General features: G+C 48.8%; 1 protein-coding gene across 1 annotated transcript in view; it reads left to right on the top strand.

Annotated features, from left to right (window-relative positions):
• Positions 1 to 9,419: 9,419 nt before the first annotated feature.
• LOC142085205 (E3 ubiquitin-protein ligase Rnf220-like) overlaps positions 9,420 to 19,628 on the top strand; it is a 166,997-nt gene continuing 156,788 nt past the window's right edge. Inside the window, exon 1 of the mRNA XM_075156994.1 lies at positions 9,420 to 10,178. Coding sequence (XP_075013095.1) covers positions 9,554 to 10,178 — 625 coding nt within the window. The 5' untranslated portion in view covers positions 9,420 to 9,553. The remainder of the gene's footprint in view (positions 10,179 to 19,628) is intronic.

The raw sequence follows: 19,628 nt of genomic DNA, 5'->3' as shown, positions 1-19,628 counted from the left end.
GTAGGTTCAGGATTGTATATATTAATTTAATTTAGACTTCAGTATTTAGAACAGTGTTTGCAATGAGAAGGTACAGCACTGTGATAGCCCATAACAATCTCAAATTTTGTTTTACTATTAAGTGCAAAAAAAAAAAAAGATATTGAGGGGTCCCCTATTAGTCTTAGAGATGAGCAGTACACACAAAGTTAAATCAGATGGTCAAAGTTATTTTAGGTCCAAATCATCAGTGTAGAATATATTTCAGTGGAAATTTTTCCTATGGGCCTCTGTGCATATCACAGCTCCATAGCTGTGCAGGAGTCCATGTTTATGGATCCATTTTCAGGATCAAAACCCTCATTAGTAATACAGATTAATGGTAATTACAAATATAAATAACTTGAGTGTATCTTCTCATTTCCCTCCAAAGACATTGCTCACAGAAGCTAGCTAAATGCCAGACTTGTTCCCTGAATCCAAACTGTATTAAGTTCTTGTGTAACGGTGCAGTAACATAAAGTTAAATAAAGCTGCATAATTTTTTTTCAAGCCTCAAAACACAGAGCTTGATTCTCAGCTAGCATAAATTGGACACCGGCGCAGGATTCAGATCCCTTTTTCCATACTAAGGAACTGAAAAAGTAAAAAAAATTGCTTTTTTCTAAGAACAAAAGAAAAAAGTTTAAATCTGAGGGATCATTTTTCACAACGTTGTAAGTACCGAAAAGAAGACTTTATAATAAGAGCACTTTTTTAACCAGAATTCTGTAATTCTGACTATGAAGCTGTAGCCATGGCTGAATGTTTTCCCCAAGATCCCTGGGACATAAGGGTTGGTTTTTAATGTGGCTTCCTGAACTCTGATGTTATCTAAAATGTGGCCTATCTATACTACCCTATGGAATATTTACTGAAGTCCTCAACTGGTTGGTCCTGTTGGTGTGGAGCATGCTGCAGGATGAGTGCCTTGGAAATGTGTGGGATGCCAATTAACTCAGTGTCCCCACACAAATCAGCAGGACTCGTGTGTTGGGGCATGTCTGCCTGTGGGGCAGCTATTTCCAAAGAGGTGTTAGAAATGACCAATCCAAAAAAATCATAACTTCGGTTAATCAAGGGGTAACTGCAGAATATATGCACAGTAATGCTTGCTCACAATTGTGAGAGATTTTTACCTGGAATATCTAAATGCCAGTTTTTACACAACGCAGGAAAGGAGCTTGGGAATCTGAGCCCGCGTTTACCATCGTACCACGGATGATCCATGGAAGAAGGCAGCGCTTGCTGCCTGCCCTGCCAGCCTCCTCGCTCCGGCACACGGTGTGCAGGAAAGCAGCCACGGAGCAGATGCCTTGAAGGGGAAGCATGCTCTTTTTGTTGAGTATCATCTGCCTCTGTATGGCTGAGCTGCAGGTCAGAGCAGGGAACAGAGCTACTGGCGCTTATGTAAAGAACGTACATGAAGCTCCTTCACCCAAGTGCTTTCCTGAGTTGAGGAACTTGAAATGCCACAGGATTTTATTTTGAAATTTAAGTGTGAAAAGAAGAAAGCCTTTTTTTTTTGGCTACATTTACTACCATTTCCAAAGGTTTTACCATTCACGAAGCATGCAAGCACTCTGACTGCATAAGACCTTCTGAAGTGTTGTAGAAAAGATGGGTGAGCTTCAGCCCAGCAGAGAAGCAAACGGTTACGGTCTGCACAATGCACCCGGTTAAGGCCTGGGGCCACGTTTCTTGCTGTGCCTGTGGACACTTTTATAGGCGTTGGTGCATCCCAGGGAGTAACAGGCAAAACCAGCCCATATATTTCAGTGATGAGTCACTGCTTACACAAAAGTTGCTGGATGATGTAAGCACATAATCCCTCTTACTCTCACACACACACATAGGATATAGCCCAAGTGGTGGATGATGCTGATGGAGAGGACTTCTTTTTTCAGTGTATGTCGTATAGCATGGTCATATTTTGAGAATGCCAGTGCAGAGTTAGGTAAGAGCCAAAAAATGCTGCCCACACTTTATTTTGAAGAACAACCTGAAATTATTTAGCAGTTGAAGAAAAAAACAAAACAGTTCCCTCCTGGGTGGAACAAATAAGTCTCTCGGTTCAATCCCTGGTGTACTTCACAGGAAACAATGAGACAAGTGTTTCATCTGAGCCCCCATCTAAAACTGGCTCTTCCATTTCCTACGACTGGCAGTTTTGCTTGGGACAATCATAGGGCTGGCAGGGGAGTCGCCTGCGGCTGAGGTGGAGCGCGTGTGCGGGAGGGTTCGTGCAGAGCTGCGACGTGCATCCAGGAAACATTAAAATAGCAATGTGCGTGCCGTGCATGCGTGCTGCAGTTGGAGAAACACTGGGAGTGTGAAGTCCCTAATTTGCTCTCTGGCTCTGCTGCGGCTGTCCAAGTCAAATTTGGGGATGTTGTTAGATCTGCCCATCCCTGGGCACCCCTGAGTGCCAGGAGACGCGGCAGGGTGCGTGGGGGAAGGCTGCGTGCCCGTGAGCATCCCGAGGGGTGCCAGCTGCCCCTGGGCTGGAGGGGTGCAGGGCTGCCTGGGAGGGGATGCTGCTGCCCAGGGGACCCTGCAGCGTCCGGCTGCAATTTAGGAGGGAGCTGCACGGTGGAAAATATGATCGGTGCCAGAAGCTAACGGCGTGTGGGCAACGCGGGTGCGGAGGGGCTGGGGTGGAAGCGGCGCCCCTGGGAGGGGAGCAGCCCCCTGACGCCCCATTTGGGCAACTCCGGGGGCTGTGCCTGCCGGCCGGCCGGCGGGTGGGCGCTCGGTCCTGGACTGCATTTCCCATACTGCCCGAGTGCCCTAATGTATGCAGTGCTCAGCCTGGCTCCGAGTGCGAGTGTGTGTGTGTGCGTGTGTGTGTGTGTGTGCGCGCGTGTGTGTGTGCATGTGTGTGTGCAGGCAGGAGTCCCTCGGAGAGTGGAGGCTCATTCACTGATGAGAGCCGGCACTGAGAGGCAGCACTGCTCCTTCCTTCGCACCCCCGCCGCCTCCCGCTCTGCTACATGCGAGCCGCGGGCGCGCAGCGGGGCCAGCACGCCCGGGACTCCCCTGCTCCCCGCACGCCGCCAGCTCCGCGCAGCGCCCGCCGGCAGCCGCACCGTGAGTACCGGCCACCGGGGCCGCCCGGCCACACGCAAACTTTGCAGGGCAAGTTTCTCCCCCTCCCTCCACCCCAACCCCTCGCGCCCTTTCCTCCTTCTCCCTCCCCAGCTCCGGGAAGCCGGGCGGCTCGGCGGCGGCGGGGAGCCGCGCCGGCCGCGGGGAGGGCCGGGTGGGTGGGGATCGGCATGGTAATGCCGAGGGGAAAGGCAGATAAAAGGGGCCCCCCCCCGCACCCTCGGCGAGCCCCGAGCTGCGCGGATCCTCCCCCCCGGCGGCGTTCCGGGGGGGACCGGTAGCCACCGGGGGATCAGGTGCCGGGGACCGCCGCGGCAGCCCGCCCGGGGACGGCGCACGGCGGGGGGGACCCGGCCGGACCCAGAGACCGGCACAGATCCCTCGCTCCGAAACATATATTGTTTTTTTAACTCCTTTTTTTTTTTCTCCTTATTTTTTTGGTGGGGCAGCCCGGGGAGTTATTTCCTCGCCTCCCTCCGCTGCGCCCAGCACGTCGCTCTCCCCGCGGCCGCTTTGGGCAGCGACAATTTCATTTCCCAGCGGCTGCAAAACAAAAACTTTTTTCAAAGGAAATAAGCAGATCCACGCACCCACCCGCCCAGGGTTTGTTGTGTTGTTTTTTTTTCCAAACACACAAACTAAGGCTTTTATTTTGCAATAAAAGTATCTGCAAAAAAACCCCGCCAGGGTTTCTGTGCGTTCAAGAAACACTGAACAGCCAGTAATTTTATTTACTCCGAAGCTTTCATTTTTGCAGTCATGCGGTCCCCGTGTGAACTTTAGTTTTAAGCCGTACCAAAAATGCGCGATCCCCGCTCGAAGACCGAATTATTTTTTTAAACGCACGTTGTTAAATCGCCACTTAGCTTAATTTTGGACGAGGCTGAAGTTTGTCCAACGTCCTCGCCCCTCCTCGGGTCCTTCATCCCTAAAAGATTGCCGCCCTTGCCCCCCGACTGCTTTCAGGTAGGAACCAAACGCCTGGATCTCACATGCGGTGTTGTTCTGGTTTTATTATTGCAGATAAAACAAAGGTAGAGAGGCGGTTTAAATTGTCAGCGTTGTTCAACGAATGAGCTAAAATTACTCCACATGTGAATTGCGTAGCTTGGAAAGCCAGAAGAGGTGAAAGGAATTATCCGTGATTTCGCTTTAGGTTCTTTAGAAAACTTTCTGGATCATCCAGCGATGCGATCGAGAAATCGCAGGATTTTCTTTCTTTTAACCAACAACCCCAGTTCTAGACCAGGGAAGTCTGTAAATAGGTTGGAAGCATGGAAAATAATTCTTCACCTTCAGATCTAAATACATAAAAACCATCTGGTTGACCACAATGAAATCATTAGGAACTGTCTACTTAAAGAGTTGTATTGAATGCTTATCCTTCCACACAGGAAACGTGTATGGTAAGTGATTGTTGCAATAAATCCAAACAACTCTGGTCCTCTTCGCGTTTGATGATCTTTGCGACTGGGGGTTTAAGGAGGAGGAAGAAGTGGGGGAAAAAGGCGACTTAACGGGCTGTACGGACCGGACTGGCGGAGCCCCCTCCCGCCGCCCTCCCTGGGAGGGAATAATTCCCGAGGAGGCAGGAGAGGAGCAGCCCCGGCTGCGTCCCGGTCGCCGCTTCCCGGCGGGGCGTGCGGGGCCGGGCGGGACCGCGGGGCCGTGCCGAGCCGAGCCGAGCCGAGCCGAGCCGAGCCGTGCCCGCAGCCCCGGCCCCGCCGGGCCGCCAAACACCTGTTTAATTTGCCGGCGGGGAGAGCGGAGCGGCGGGGCTTGGCGGCGTCGGTAGGCTCCAGCCCGGGGCTCGCCCCCTTCTTATTTTATTTTATTTGGGTTTATTTAACACCCCCTCCCCCGGGCGCGGGAGAAAAATCGGGAGCGGGAGGTAGAGGGGGCGGCCGGCGGGTGCCGACCCGGTTGGCTGCCCGCGCCGAGGCGGGCGCTGCCGGAGGGGGCCGGGGCCGGTGCCCGGGGCCCGGGGCCGGGGCGCGCCCGCCGCCCGCGCTGCCCGGCGGAGCGGGGCTTCCCCCCGGGCGACGCCGCCCGCGATTTTCGCTCGGATTTCGCCAAGTTGGGAGCGGGGCCGGGGGCGTAGCGGCCAGCAAAGCCCTCGGTAGGTTGTGGGGTTTTTTCCTTCTTTCCCTCTTTTTTTCCTCTTGCAAAGCCCCCGGCGCTCCCGCCCTCCCTGCAGCCCGCCGCCGCGGGGAGCACCCGCTCCGCCCCGGGGCTTTTTTCCCCCCCTTTTTTTCTTAAAAAAAAATTTTTTTTCGGGCGGGGGGAAGAAGTTTGCAGCAAAACAAAAGCGGGCGCGCAGCGCGGGGCGAGGGGGCAGAGGCCGGGCTGCCCTGCCCGGCGGAGCCGCCCGGGGCCGGGGCCGCTCCGGCCGGGCCCGCCGCCGGCTCCTCCGCTGCCCGCTCTCCTCTATTTTTTTTTCTTTTCCCCTTAAACCGGTTTTCGCAGCAGCTGCCCGGGTGTGCGGCTGCAGTTGGCATATTTCACGCGTTGGAAAAAAATTAACTGTTTTTCTTTTGTATCTTAATCCAGTGATGAGAGCTCTCCTTTGTTGGCTTTCGAGCTTGCATTTGTTTTATTTATTATAAGGAAATCCAGTTTGGTTCAAATATATAATCCATTTGAGCACTTAAATCCCCAAACAGCTGGCATTATTTTGTTTTATAATCTTTGGCTTTTCTGCGCAGAGCATATTTCTAAATTCCTACTTGACATTTATGGGGAAAAAAACTTTTTAATGTAAATGGATATTGTGATTTTTTTCTGGGTCTTTCCTAATTTACATGCATCATCAATTTTCCTGGGTTTCCCATTGTTTTAATCTTTTTTTTTTTTCCCCATAGCTTGTTAATTATTTTTTTTTTCCCCAGAAAACTTTGTTTCTGGAGGGAGAAAAATGTTAATTTGCCCCATTATTTTAATCTCTGGCATTTGGAAATGGTTGAGAGACCACAAAAATGCAACCTGTTGTAGAAACCAGAGCGGTGCGTTTTATTTATTTTAATCGATAGCAGAGAGGTGATTTAGTAATAGGAATTCTGAGTAACATTTTAGTAAAAGATTTGCAGATCTGGTGGCTGCGTATGGGGTGTGCATGTGCCTGCATATGTGTGTGTTTCTTTGCAGGCTGATTTGCAAGTGGGTTTTACGCTTATAACCAGTGGTCACTGCTGTTTTCTCCACTTGCTGGGTGTTTGTGATGCCTGCTAAATCCAGCTCTGTCATGGCTTCTCCTACTTTTGTCAGACTTTCCTCTGAACTAATTCAGCACAGTGCTACAACCTTCGTAAGCAGAGGAACCAAAACTGAGGCAGAGATAACTGATTACAACTTGTTCCTTGGTGAGAGATTTTTTTTTTTTTTTTAATGGTTCAGAGCTAAAGGCTGTTGATTCAATTTGTCTTGGTTGTGGCGTGTTTAGCCTTGTTGTTAGTAATAGACACGATTGCACAGGTAATTTGTATACACCTTAAACAGGGTAGCTCTAAAAACCAATAACTATGCATATAGGTAGCTGTGAAAAAAACAATAATAAAAAAATTAGACTTTGTTTTCAGTCTGTCTGTCTAACCTTCACACTTGGTAGACAGTTTATGTAGCTTCATAGATTGATCTCCACTCCCCCTCCCTCTACTCCTTGTTTAGTTAATTCAACAAAGACTTTTTGCAATCTGTTTGGAGTTTGTCTGATGCCGTGGAAAAGTAGCTGCTGATTTATTTGGTTGCTTTTCGATTTCTGTCTCTAGCCCGTCTTTTCTCCTCCTTTCAGCGGGGATGTCAGCTGTTATTACTTCCTATTGATCCCTTTGCAAAGTGAGAAGTGAACTAAAATTAATGTCAATTCCACTGCTCGGATCAATAGCTGGAGTTATTTTAATCTGGATTTGCACGAGGTGCTAAATTAAAAAAAATCAGCATAGAGGCAGAAAAGTAGCAGTTCCTCACTCCGCCTGTGCCCACCGCCTTCCCGGCACCCAAATGTTCCCTCCAGCTGATTACCCTGCAATCCATATTTTTTTAATTAAGAAGGTCAGTTAGTTTTCGTATTTTTGGGTTCTGTATTTAAACCTATGACATTTTGACATTGGGAGTGTATTAACGATAGATTTTCATAATGACTGGTCCGCTGCAGTCTAATCTGTCCGTGTTGCTGGGGGTGGGGAGGTGCTGGCCGAGAAGGGAGCAAGAGAGAACGAAAAAGGAAGTGGGAGCTGAAAAAAAATTAAATTTGGCTGGCTGAGATATTGTAATGTGTTGATTTATTCCCAGTGTAATGAAGTTTGCAAACGAATAAACGGCCGTAGTGATTCACAGTATCCTACAGGAGTGTCAAGTGTTGCGGCCAGATTACTAATTTATGAAATACATTTAACGTAATGGGGTGATAGCACAAGTAAAAATAGAAAGGGAGGCAGAGGTGGTCGCTTTTTTTTTTTCCCTGGAAATCCGTGTTTTCCCGTGATGGCTCAGTTTCACTTCCACGTTAATGATTGTTTGTTTCTGAGAACGGTGGCTTATTTGCATGCGTCTCTTTAGATATATAATCGTGTGTGTGTGTATATATATTTACCTGGTTGCATAAGCCCCCAGCAACTCCAGATTTGCCAGTGGCTGCAGTTTCCTGACCTCCAGTTTTTGATCAGCCTCGCGTGAAGCAGCGGAGCGAGTGTACCCAAGACTGCAGCGCTGACCAGGATGCCCTTGGCATCCCTCGCTCTCCCTCTCCCCCTCGCTCTCCTCGGCGAGAACTCGACGGGAAAGTTATTTAAAATTTGGAAGAGAGCAAATCCGTCAATGCGAGATACATAATCTGGTAATTTAGCAATGATGTCTGTAAGGATGGGTGCCAAATGAGGAAGCAGAGAGACGGTGTCCACTCATCTTCACAATTAATAACAGTCAGTGGAGCGGCTGGGTACAGGATGGGCGAGAGGAAATGTTATCAGTGAACTGCATTAAAGCCACAGACTGGATTTCATACACTTTGTTAACCTAGGCTCCCTCATTCATGGAGTACAAAAGGCACTCCATTAGGGAGACACTCTTTCACTAAGTTTTATTTGAGATGTTTGACCCTCTGGATTTAAGAGGCACAATTTGTAACAGCTTTTTATTATTATATGATTTTTCTGGCCCTTTGAGCTCCAGCGGCTAGTATATTGTTTCAAAGTTATAGTCCTTGTATTTTAAGCTGGGTTGTGGGGCCTGAATGGCAGGCAGCGGAAGCTTAAAAGAAAAGACACGAGATTGATTGGGGGAGAAAATAACAACACAAAAAGCCGGAGCGAACTGGGGGAGATACAGAAAGGAGCATTTTCCCTTCTCGCACCCTGGGAGGGGGTTGTGGCTGGCTGGGTGGCTGCAGCCAGCCTAGGAGGCTCAGCAAGATGCGAGGCAGAAATTTTGTTAACATTTTCCTCTAAATGTTAATGGCACATCCAGGGCAGTTTGCAAATCTACTTAAGAGTGAGTGCATTAGGAACTAAAATTACTGATCCATTCTCTCTTGTCCCCGACCCGAAAGGCAGATGCTTGCAGAGATCAGATGGCAGAAGCACCCGTTATGATTTTAAATATTGTCAGAGACGCCAGGCGTTTTACTGGGGAAGTCTCTTCTCCTTTGGCTAACAGGGAGCGTGTGCCCGCGTGGGTGTTTGTGTATTACACACACGCACCCATACACAGTCACATTCCTACATTCCAATGGTGTGTGTGTGTGTATATGTATATGATGGTGCCAAGTACTGTGTGCAAGTACTTAGCTACACATATATACTGTGAGAGTGAGGGAAAATGCATGTCTGTTATGTATGCCTTAGGCATCGTGTACAGTATAACCATGTATGCTGGGTTATTTAGGTAACTATGTGCAATAGATATTTTTACACCCCCCCCAAGCAAATTAGCGGTGTGTGTTTGTGAGGGCATTCTCAAGTTTATTGCAATTATATGTACATGCCTCTTTGTCCGTATAACATTTCAATTATAATTTGGAGTTACTATCTTAATTTTAGACCGAACCTCGTTTATTAGTGGGTTATTAAATCTGCATGTTATTATGTTTGGTTTGCCTTCCATTCATCTGCACTGGATGATACCCTTTAACCTGGAGGGCCAGAGCTGATTCCACTAGTGTGTGAAGTTGTCTATTGATTTTCTTGAATGAGAACAGTGGCGTGTCGCCGGCCGGTGGGTTGTAACACGTGTGGCCACCCTGCTGCTGGAGCGTCCCAGGGAGGTGCGTGCAGAAACCTAACCGGTTGTGTTTTCTTTTCTTTTCTGTTTCCTTGCAGTGTTTGGAGGGTGATGATGCTCCAGTAATTTTCCCCGCTCCATTCCCAGGCATCGCTTTGCTTTCCTTCCAGGGAAGATCGTTCTGCTTGTGATCCTGCTGAGGAAAGGGACTCCGATGGACTTACACCGGGCAGCGTTCAAGATGGAGAACTCACCCTACCTCCCCAACCCGCTGGCTTCCCCGGCACTGATGGTTCTTGCCTCCACCGCCGAAGCCAGCCGTGATGCTTCCATTCCCTGCCAGCAGCCGAGGCCTTTTGGGGTCCCCGTGTCAGCAGATAAGGACGTGCATATTCCCTTTACCAATGGCTCATATACTTTTGCCTCCATGTATCACCGGCAAGGCGGGGTGCCGGGAGCATTTGCGAACCGTGACTTTCCCCCGTCCTTGCTTCACCTCCACCCCCAGTTTGCACCCCCCAACCTGGACTGCACCCCAATCAGTATGTTGAACCACAGCGGCGTTGGGGCTTTCCGCCCCTTTGCATCTACTGAAGACCGGGAGAGCTACCAGTCAGCCTTTACGCCGGCCAAGCGCCTGAAAAACTGCCATGACACTGACTCGCCCCATCTGCGCTTCTCGGACGCTGATGGGAAGGAGTACGAGTTTGGCACGCAGCTCCCCTCCAGCTCCCCCGGCTCCCTCAAAGTTGATGATACGGGGAAGAAGATCTTTGCCGTTTCTGGCCTCATTTCTGACCGGGAGACCTCATCCAGTCCCGAAGACCGAAGCGACAGATGTAAGTACCTCCGTTGACTTGTTGGTTCTTCTTTAGTTGCGCCTCATTGAGATACTCAACAGGAGATTGTCCCGCAGTGCTGTGGTTCTTGCTGACGGCAGAGGGAACCCAGCCTTTCCTGCCTGCCCAGCTCAGCCACGCGGCGTTGCCTTGTCTCTTCTAAATGGGCATTGGCAGATTTTAAGGTGAGGTGCTCTTGAGGGAGACTTCCAGCCCACAGCTGGAGAGACAATGCTGACCATGCAGAAAGCTGCCCGTGCCCCGGTGCGAGGCTATAGGTGCTGGTACATATATGTGTGTAAACAGGGATTATATGTGTGTAAACAGGGATTCAGCTGGAGTGTGTAGCCAGAAACTTTCCCAGAGCTTGCAGCAAACATGTACCCCCTGCTTCTTCAGGTATTTCTTTCTGACCTTTTCTTCATGCACACTGTTCTTGGAGCAAATGCATCACCTTCAGGATTCGTGCCTCGGGTTAGGACAAAAGTGCCTTTTCCTCTGGTTAACTTGAGAATATTTCTGGCGACCAAGCTCCCTCTTCGAGACATAAACCCGAATGCGTTCTTACAGTGCAATAAGCTGTTTCCCAACATACGCCGTGTGCCTTCTCTGAGTGTTTCCCCCCTTTGGTGCCTGTTGAAAGGCGACGTGCCCTTTCGCAGATCGGTGGTAGGACTGAGGGAAACCAGTCCATGTGCTCATGACTGTAACTCCCTGCTCCCCCATCACCTTGTCCCTTGCGGTGTTGCCTGCACAGAGGGGCAGAGGTGTCCTCGGGGAAGGGCAGGCTGCCAGGTTTGCTGAGCTGGGAGGTGACCCGCGACGGGGAGTGGTCTGGGGGCAGCAGTGTGGTACCCCGAAGAAGAGCGCTAACTTATGATTAGAGTTTTCCTGTAAACCCAGACGTGTAGACCAAGGAGCGAGTGGTTTGCTTTTCACGTGGGCTCCTTTGTTCTGTTGAATTTTCATCCTAGAAAACAATTTTATTATTGTTGTTGTTAGTATTATTACTATTTTTTTTTCAACAAAACCCTGCTGCACCGTTCCTTCCTCTCCCTTTCAGACGTGATTTTTCTTCTCCCCTTTATGATGCCGAGGAGAGTAATAGAGACATTGTGGCTCTCTCTCCCCTGTCGGCGCTGCTTCCTCAGGCTGTCTCCTTGAATTAGGCACTGTGCTAACTTACGGGCGCTAAAAGGCATCTGCCTAAACCCAGCGTACCTTTTCAATAAAAGTCATCATAAAATCAACCTGCCTTGTAAATCCATCGCTCTTTGGTTTTGAAATATGCTGCAAGTGTGTCTTTTATGTCGGTGTTTGCGAGGGCAGGACGATTCCCACTGAAGGCAGAAGCCGTGTATTCCTCGCACTACGAATGCGATCTCTTATCTGTCTCCCCCCCCCTCCTTCTGATCCACCCCCGACCATGTTACTTTTTGTGCCGTAAGCTCCTTTCATTGTTCAGCACCTCCTCTCCCTTCTTTTGGGTCCGTAAGGGAAGCGGCTGTAGGTGGGAGCGCCTACGGATGCGTATGTGTATGAGCTGGTGCTATAATTATCCTGGGGGGAGGCAGGTGAGATGGCAAGGCTTAGAGGCATCTTTGTCGATGCTCTTTCCCTTATCGATATAACCTGCCTGTGGAAGTGAAGCTTGCTCAAAAGAATACTCCGGGAGATAGTGGCGGAGGAGCGGGTCCGCTAGCTAAATGAATTTAGAGCGCATCAGCTGCTATGGATCTTGCTAGCAAAATCCTGTCAGATACCCCATTTAAAGAAGTAAATCTGTTAAATGAATTAGACCACACGGAGCGCAGCTGTGGACAGACAGACGCATCCACATCCACCGCCGTGCCTTGCCTTTGCCAACAGCGTGTGCCCAGCGCGGGTCCCCTCCTTCCTGGGAGCCGTCGGGGCTTTGCACAGGCGCGTGCGAGCGGCAGGCTCGGTGACACCCGGCTCCCCCACCGCCCGTGCTGCGGCAGGGGACTTGCCGGGGAAAGGAAGCAGAATAAAAACTTTGCAGGCAGCTTTGGAAACTTGGGCAGAAGTGGAAGGTGTTTTGTTTTGTTGTTTTTCTTACCCGTATTGTTATATTTCTTTAAGATGCTTTGCTGCACGGTAGAGCTGAGCAAATGCAACATCCCCGATATTTCATCGACATTAAAATTCTTCTGTAACTACCAGGATAGTGTACACTAAATATGTCTGTTGGCTCTGTATCATATTCCCATCACATATAGACACTGCACCATGGAAACTTCGCTCCATTAACACGGCGAGTTTATTTGGTGTGTGCATACACACGTATGGGTGTGTTTGCTGGAGACCGAGAGAGCGAGTGGCGGAGCTTTATAGAGGATCCTAATGATCTTTGATGTTGACCATCAGAAAAGAAAAACTTCCGTAATGAGGAATTCGAGATCAGTTTGCAGATATAATCGTGATCCTGTTTTGCATTGACATTTGCATATGTATTTTTGGAGTTTCTATATAAATGCATACTTTGGGGGGGTGGTCGTCTCTGAGAATTTTTGTGGATTCCTTGTGTAATTGTTATATATCACCCTTTGTAAAAACTGCCTACTTGTGCTCCTGATGGAGAGTCTGTTGCAGGAAGGTGGCTGTAGATTCTAGGCAAAAATGTAATAAGGCTTTTCTACAACAGCGAGCAAAAATTGTAAAATTTTCTTAGATCAGCAACACCTTTATGTATCTAACGGGTGCTTTTCAGATTTGCAGAGCTCAATCCTTTAGTTGTATTTTTCAGATTCCTGAAAGGGTTTGTGTTACGTGGAAGGTGAATTACTGTGATTGCACTGCGTATTCTTCTGTACCACTGCACAAGAACCTTTTTTGAATAGCTCATTAAAATGTTTGTTTTACCCCATAGCTTAAATGGTGATTTTCTAAGAAACTAGCTCTTTTTTTTTTTTTGGTGGAAAAAAAAAAAAGGAATTCAATGCGCTGAGTTTTAATCTTCTTGAAAAATAGGTTTATGCTTGAGATACTTTGCAGCAAAACGAGAATCCAAAGTCAGGCATTTTCATCTGAGTGTTTGGAAGTTGCTCTATTTAGTCCTCTGCCTCACGGGAGCAAAGTCTCATCCTCTTTTCACCAGTGGAGGAAATTCACATAATTCAGTAAAATTATCTGGGATGTGTGCTGGTGTAACCCAGATTAGCACCTGGCCCTGTAGGAGATGTATTTGTGCAGCAGAGATTGCTCAGTCTTTTGGGTGAACCTTTCCTTACTTTGGAAGCAGGGTGTTGCTTGCCAGCGGTACCCGTACCCGTGCCTCCCGGGAAGGGCCAGCATCTCCTTTGGGGTGCATCTGGGTGGGATTATGCTCCTTGTAACTCAGCAAATTGGTCTGAGATGTCTGCGTTTGGCCAAGTTGTCCCTTACTGTAAAATGCAGGTACTCAGGAGATCTGGAGCGATGGAGCGTACAGGGAGCATGTAGAAAAGTGGAGCTTTTCCAGGGAGAAGCAGATGTAACGTGTGCTGGATGGGCCCATTCTCTTAGGTGCTTGCTCAGAAAAATAATGCCATTTGTTATAGTTTAGGGGCTTCTTGTAAAGCATGTGTTAAAGACACTGGGAGACATATTTTATGGGTTTCCTTTAATGAGCATACAATAGTTGAGATTCCTAGAAGGAGTGGAAATAAATGGCATGTTCCTTTCTGCAAAAGAGATCTATAGCCCTGTTTTAAAATCAGAAAAAAAAAAAAAAGATCCCTGGTTTTATTCTTTGCTTCTAATAAAATCAGTCCCAGTGGCCTTCTGCACCCAGTCACCATGGCGTTGCTTTCCCACAAAGTGACAAGCAGAGGTCCATGCCGAAGCCGGGATCTCTTGGCAAAGAACTGGACCTCGCCAGAGTGGGCACCTCTGCCGTCCCTGTGAGGCTGCCCGCGCCCCAGCCTCCCTGGTCCACAGGAGATGGTTTCCTGTCGCTGCTTGGTCTTCATCGTGTGTTGTCTGTGACTTCTTGTGGAGCACAGCCTGGTGTGTCAAGGTGACCTTCTACATCCTGGCCTCTGGCTCTTCTAGCCTCAGTTTCCCTGCTGCTGCTGGTGGCTCTCGCCCAGCTCGTGGTGTGCCCTGGGGATGAGCGATTGGGTTGGTGAGCACGCTGCAATCCTCGCTCATCTCTTGGCACTGGTGGGTAAAGTGGTTTTATTAACATTATTTTGGTTATTATTTTTCATAATCATATTTAACCTTGGTTATCTGGACACAGTCAGATACTGCAACCGGTTTCTCCCCTGCAAGAGAGTTTGTGTGCCGTGTTAATGAGCTCTTTGTTCCACTTCAGGGTTTTAAAGAACATCTCTAGCATGGAGTTCGTTTTCCTTTTGAAACAACTGGCTCGTTATTGATCAAATGTAAATCGCACTTCAGGTGATGAACATCAGGGCTATGATGACCACAGCTTGAATTTCTGAAAAACGTAGTGCTTTGGAAATCAGGCCGAGGACTGTCCCTACAGTCACCCGCCGCATCAGACATGTGCGTGTTGGGCTTCGTGTTTACGGGCTGGGACATATGTAGAGTAGAGATGTATGTGTGTACATATGTACATGTGCTGGAGGGGAAGAAGGTTTTTCTTCTTATATTTCTTTCTTAGATTTTGAGGCAGAACAATGGGTTGGAGGGGGAATGCACACGTGCACACATCCACACGTGCACACATCCATCGCTCACTCTCACAACTCTTCCCGCTGGGATGCACCACTTAGGAGGCTGGTAAAATTTGGGGTCTGACGTGAAGTGACGCTTTGTTGCTAATAATAATCAGCCATCACCATGGGAAATTGCAAGCTTAACATTGCTTATGAAATGATGAAATAAATCAAGTGGAACGTTTGCTTTCCGTCGCGCAGTGCCCTGCGAGATGTAGGAGCAGAGCAGGAGCAAGAGTGGATTTTCTGAAGGGCTGGGCAGGCAGCCGGGCAGTGGCAGAGATGAGGGCCACGCACCCATCCCTGTCTCACCACCGAAAACGCGCCGTCCTCCTGGAGCTAGGTGCGCTGCGTGGAAGGAGGTCTTGGAGTATGCAGCAATCGCCTCCTTTTTCTGCTTTTCTGGCAACAACCTTCCCGCTCCCTCTGCAAACTGTTGCCGAGACTCCTTTCCATGCTGTTCGGCTTAATTGTCTTGTCGGGATAAAGAAATGTTTGAACAGTTAAAGTGGGGAAGGGCTGGATGGGAGCAGCCCCTGCCGGCTGCGGGGCCATCTGGCCTGCCTTGGATCTGCCGGTCTCCAGTTTATATTTCTCTTTCTGTTATTTGGGGCTATCTGGCGCACTCGGAATACCTAATCACCATGGTGAGAGGAGGGACGGGGCTGCCTCCCCCGCCGCCCCTCCGGCCTCCCCTTCCCATCAATTGTCATGCAGAGCCCGGCCGGGCGGCTGTTCTGCTCGCAGCCCTCATTTGCTGTCCTCGCCCGGCTCTCGGCAGAAGGATGGCTTTTAATTGATCGTTTGAGGGGGAGGGCTGGGGCTGTTTTCTCCTCCAAAATGTTTCCTCGCGCAGCCGCTGCCACCCGGCCAGCTTTCGTGTTGTCTCAGCCGTGCCAGCGATGCCTCGTGCCCTTTCTCTTCCTTTTTGGACTCCCCGAGAGTTGGTGTCAGGGCTCGTAACCGCCGTCCTCGGAGCGCCGAGCAACACCTAAATGTCATATTTATCCATCTCCTGCTGGAGAGATGGGCACAGGCGGGGTAAATATTTATCGCTCCTCTTTCGCTCCGTGTGTCTGAACGCTTGTGTGAGGATATTTATTGTACATTTGCAAACTCCCCATCTCGCTCAGTATTTCCCATCAAAACCACGGCCCCCAAACCACTGGCCAAACCCTGCTTTTCGAGAAGGATTTAATCACGTTAAATCTTCAGTCCTATCGATCAGACTCGACTGCTGTCACAAAACTACGGCAGGAGAAGCGAGGGCAGACTCGGCGGCTGCCGGGCTGTGTTGGGGACCGGGAATCCCGACCTTGGGCACGGCTCGGAGTCGCGGTTTCCCGATCCCGAACGGGGATATAGCGATAGCTCCCTCACGGCGGCGTGTGCCGCTTTGATATCTTCTGACAGAAGACACTAGGCAAGGGCAAAGTATTAGTATTATTAATATAGTACAGTTAGTAGAATATTATGAACTATTATAAATCATTACCGCTAAACTACAGTTATTAAAGGAAATGACCAAAGTGCACTTTGCGAGCCAGGATCTCTGACAGTTAAAACGTTGTTTTATTATTTTACTTGCTAACTTGCAAAATTCAGGAGTTAGCAACAGTTTCCTGGTTGATCTGTGGCAATTGCGTAAGGAATTGGGAGAAGTGGGGGGGAACGGGCATGCATTTCAGGAGGGAGAGAATAAGCATTAGTGCCTCTGTGATTCCGCCCCCCCCCCCCCCCCTTTCTTTGATAATTTGAAGGTCTCAAAGGAAAGAGACATACTCAGGCATGGGCCTAATCCTGCTCTGTAGGAGTGAAAGTGTTCAAGGCAATGAGGTCTTAGTTTCTGGAATTCCCCTATGGAAAAAATAAAAGTGAAGGTGTTTGTGGATTGTTGCTGGTTGCTATTTGTTTGATATCATTTAGACAAGTCCCATTAAATGCTAGCAGCAGATTCATTTTTCCCTCTTTGTTTGCCTTCCAAGGAGTAGAAAACAGACATAATGATATTTTACAGAAGACTGTAAGATTTCCTCTCATCTCCTTTTCTGGCTAATATCTGCAGCTATAAAATAAATTCCATTTGTGCATACATGGTGTTAGACTGAGGTAAATAACTGTCATCTAAAATCTGCCTAACCTTAATCTGCATCAGGAGCACTATAGAGAACTGTAGCCATTTGTATAATATTAAGCTTTATTTTTATTATGGATTTCTAATGCAAATTTGTAGTGGGGGCAAAGTTGTTTTCTTTTAATACCATATTGCAAGAAAAGCAGCCATTGAAAGCAAATTGTGACAATTTTTATCCTGCGGTTCATGTCACTGGTGGTCTTCAATCACATCAGTTTTCTTGATGGCCTATGAATTCTTCACCTCTCTTCTTCAGGATGAAATAGCAGATTTGGGGACTTCTGAGGACATTTTTCAGCTATGCAAAGCAATTGAAATTCTTTGGGAATAATGGATTTCTATTTGGGAAATTTAATGTGGGATCGGATTCCTATATAGTGTCTTCTGAAAAAGGGCATGTGTATTTTTTTGTAGCTCTACCCGTGTAAGCTGTGTATGTGTCTTTCTCCCCTTTTATGCAACCTCGCTGTTTGCCTGCTTGGCTCTGCTGACCGGAGCGATCCCTGTGTATAAAAACTCACAGGTTACAGGTATTTGGGGCAGATTCATCGCCCTGAATTCAGTTTTCTTTACATCTTAGTGCTGAAGTATTTTCCTGATGCTGCTAGGGTATTTGTTGGCCAGATTGGCAGTCCTTCTCGGGGACCTAGCCCTCAAGTCAATGAAGGCTCTGACTGAAGAAGTGCTGTGGATTTTGGTACTATCTGTGTCTGTCCTCTTCTTTGTCTTGTCTTTTTAAAACATGGATGGTGGTTGCGATAAGCCAGGCCATTCTTCTTTAGCCATCACTTTCTCCTTTCCTTCAACCATTTGCTGGCGTCTTGAACTGCAGCAGTACCCGAGCAACAGAAGAAGGAGAAAAGCAATGTTGGGAAGGAGCGGGGCAAAGGGAGATTTATTGTCTTAAACACAGATAACATGGGGAGGGAGTCCTGGTGACAGTGAAACCGCTCTTTGAGTTCAGGTGTGGGACACTTCCATAGTATTTTTCCTCACTTGGGACATTGTTTCTAATCAGTATTGTTTTAAACCCTTCCTTTTTTGATAGCTTGAGGCCGAGATCTGCTTTCTCACCGAATTGCAGAGCAAGAATGTGTTTTGTACTTCTTGTGAATACCAGGCTGTCCTGCAGTGGGAAAAGGCAGGCACTAAGTGTCTCTGGATACCCCTGAGAGGAAGAGCTGGAAACTGTGTCCTTGCTTTCCCCCAGCAGCACCGATTCTTAGTAACTGGCTCTCACCAGGGTAACAATATCAAGTTTTTAATTTGGAAAGACACAAGAGCTTTTACACGTGAGCTTTTTGCTGGTTCAATCCTGCAGCCTTGCCTCTGCTTTGCAAATTTGCGATGCTGCAGCCCAGAGCAGGGTGAGGGCGGCCGGACGCCTCCAGCTGCAGGTGCTGGGCTGCTGGCAGGGCTGGTTTCCCGAGCGCGGGCTCGTTCCTTGGGAGGGAGGTGGAGCGCTTTGCAGCTCTGGTGTGAAAACTAAACCAGAAAGCGCTGGGGCACCAGTCCGCAGGCGAGCAGCGTGCCACTGGGGTAGAGACTCGGCAAATGCAGTAGGTTTTGCAGACAGAGCAAAAAGTGAAACTCGGGGGACTGCTCTGACGACCCATTTCTTTCTATTGGGATTTTTGATACTTTGTTTCTAATTAAGATATTTTTAATTACAAATGACTCAACCTTTCCATCTGCTTTTGATATTGTTTCCCTGCACTTTAAGAAACAACTTGCAAAGCCATTTAGTATGTGAAATTGTCTGTCCTGTAACATCCCTCGCTATAAGGAGGCATAGGATAACAATCCCTCATCGCAGAGAGCCGGCTTTGGCAGTTGCGCCGGGATGGGAAAAGACCTGGTGCCAGATGACAGCTCTGCCTTCTCCTCCAACCTGGCTTCCAATATTGAAGATTTCTTTAGGAGTTTTCTGTCCCAGTCCCGTTTGGGGGCAGACTCCACAGAATTCCGTACGGGGGACCCTGCCCAAGCCCCCGCGCTGTGCGGGAGGAGATGTGAGGGTGTTTGGGAGCGAGCTGGAGGAGAGCTCACAGGTGTGACCGGCATCCTGGGTGCTGCACCTTGGGCTGGGTGAGCGAAAGCCTTATCAGGGTGGCCTGGCCGTGCCGTAGCAGAGCCACCCCGCACCCAGGCCAACCTTTGGCCCATGCAGGCTAGAGGGAACCTTGTCTCCTCATCGCTGCTTGCAGCGTGGAGGATCCTGCAAGGTCCTGATGGCTGTGGATGGGTGGAAGGTGCCATCTTGGGTACCGGGTATCAGGGCAGGTCAGAGGGATGCAGGCAAAACGCTGCAGCACCGTCGAGGGGGCTGCAGAAGCCCAATTCCTTCTCTTCTTTATTCTCCTCCTGGCAAACCAGTTTCACTTCCCATTACCAGCGCTGTAGCTGGAGGTGAGCCTCCAGCAAAGTCCTTAGCCAGGGTGACAGCTTTTCCCGTCTGAGCTCTTGTCTTCAGCCTCCCCAAGGAGGCAGTTTGACCACTGGCCTTTTTTTTTTTTTATTAGGGAGATGAAGGAGCAATCAGTGACCTGGGTAACCCTGCGTGGAGCACGAGCAGAGGAACTTAATGGTCGCAATCAAAAAGTTGCCAGCCTGAGTGGATTCATACATCAG

This window comes from Calonectris borealis, chromosome 8, assembly GCF_964195595.1.
Source record: "Calonectris borealis chromosome 8, bCalBor7.hap1.2, whole genome shotgun sequence".
NCBI classification, from domain to species: domain Eukaryota; kingdom Metazoa; phylum Chordata; class Aves; order Procellariiformes; family Procellariidae; genus Calonectris; species Calonectris borealis.
The sequence above is the reverse complement of the archived record's forward strand: the minus strand, read 5'-3'. Positions and strand labels throughout refer to the sequence as shown.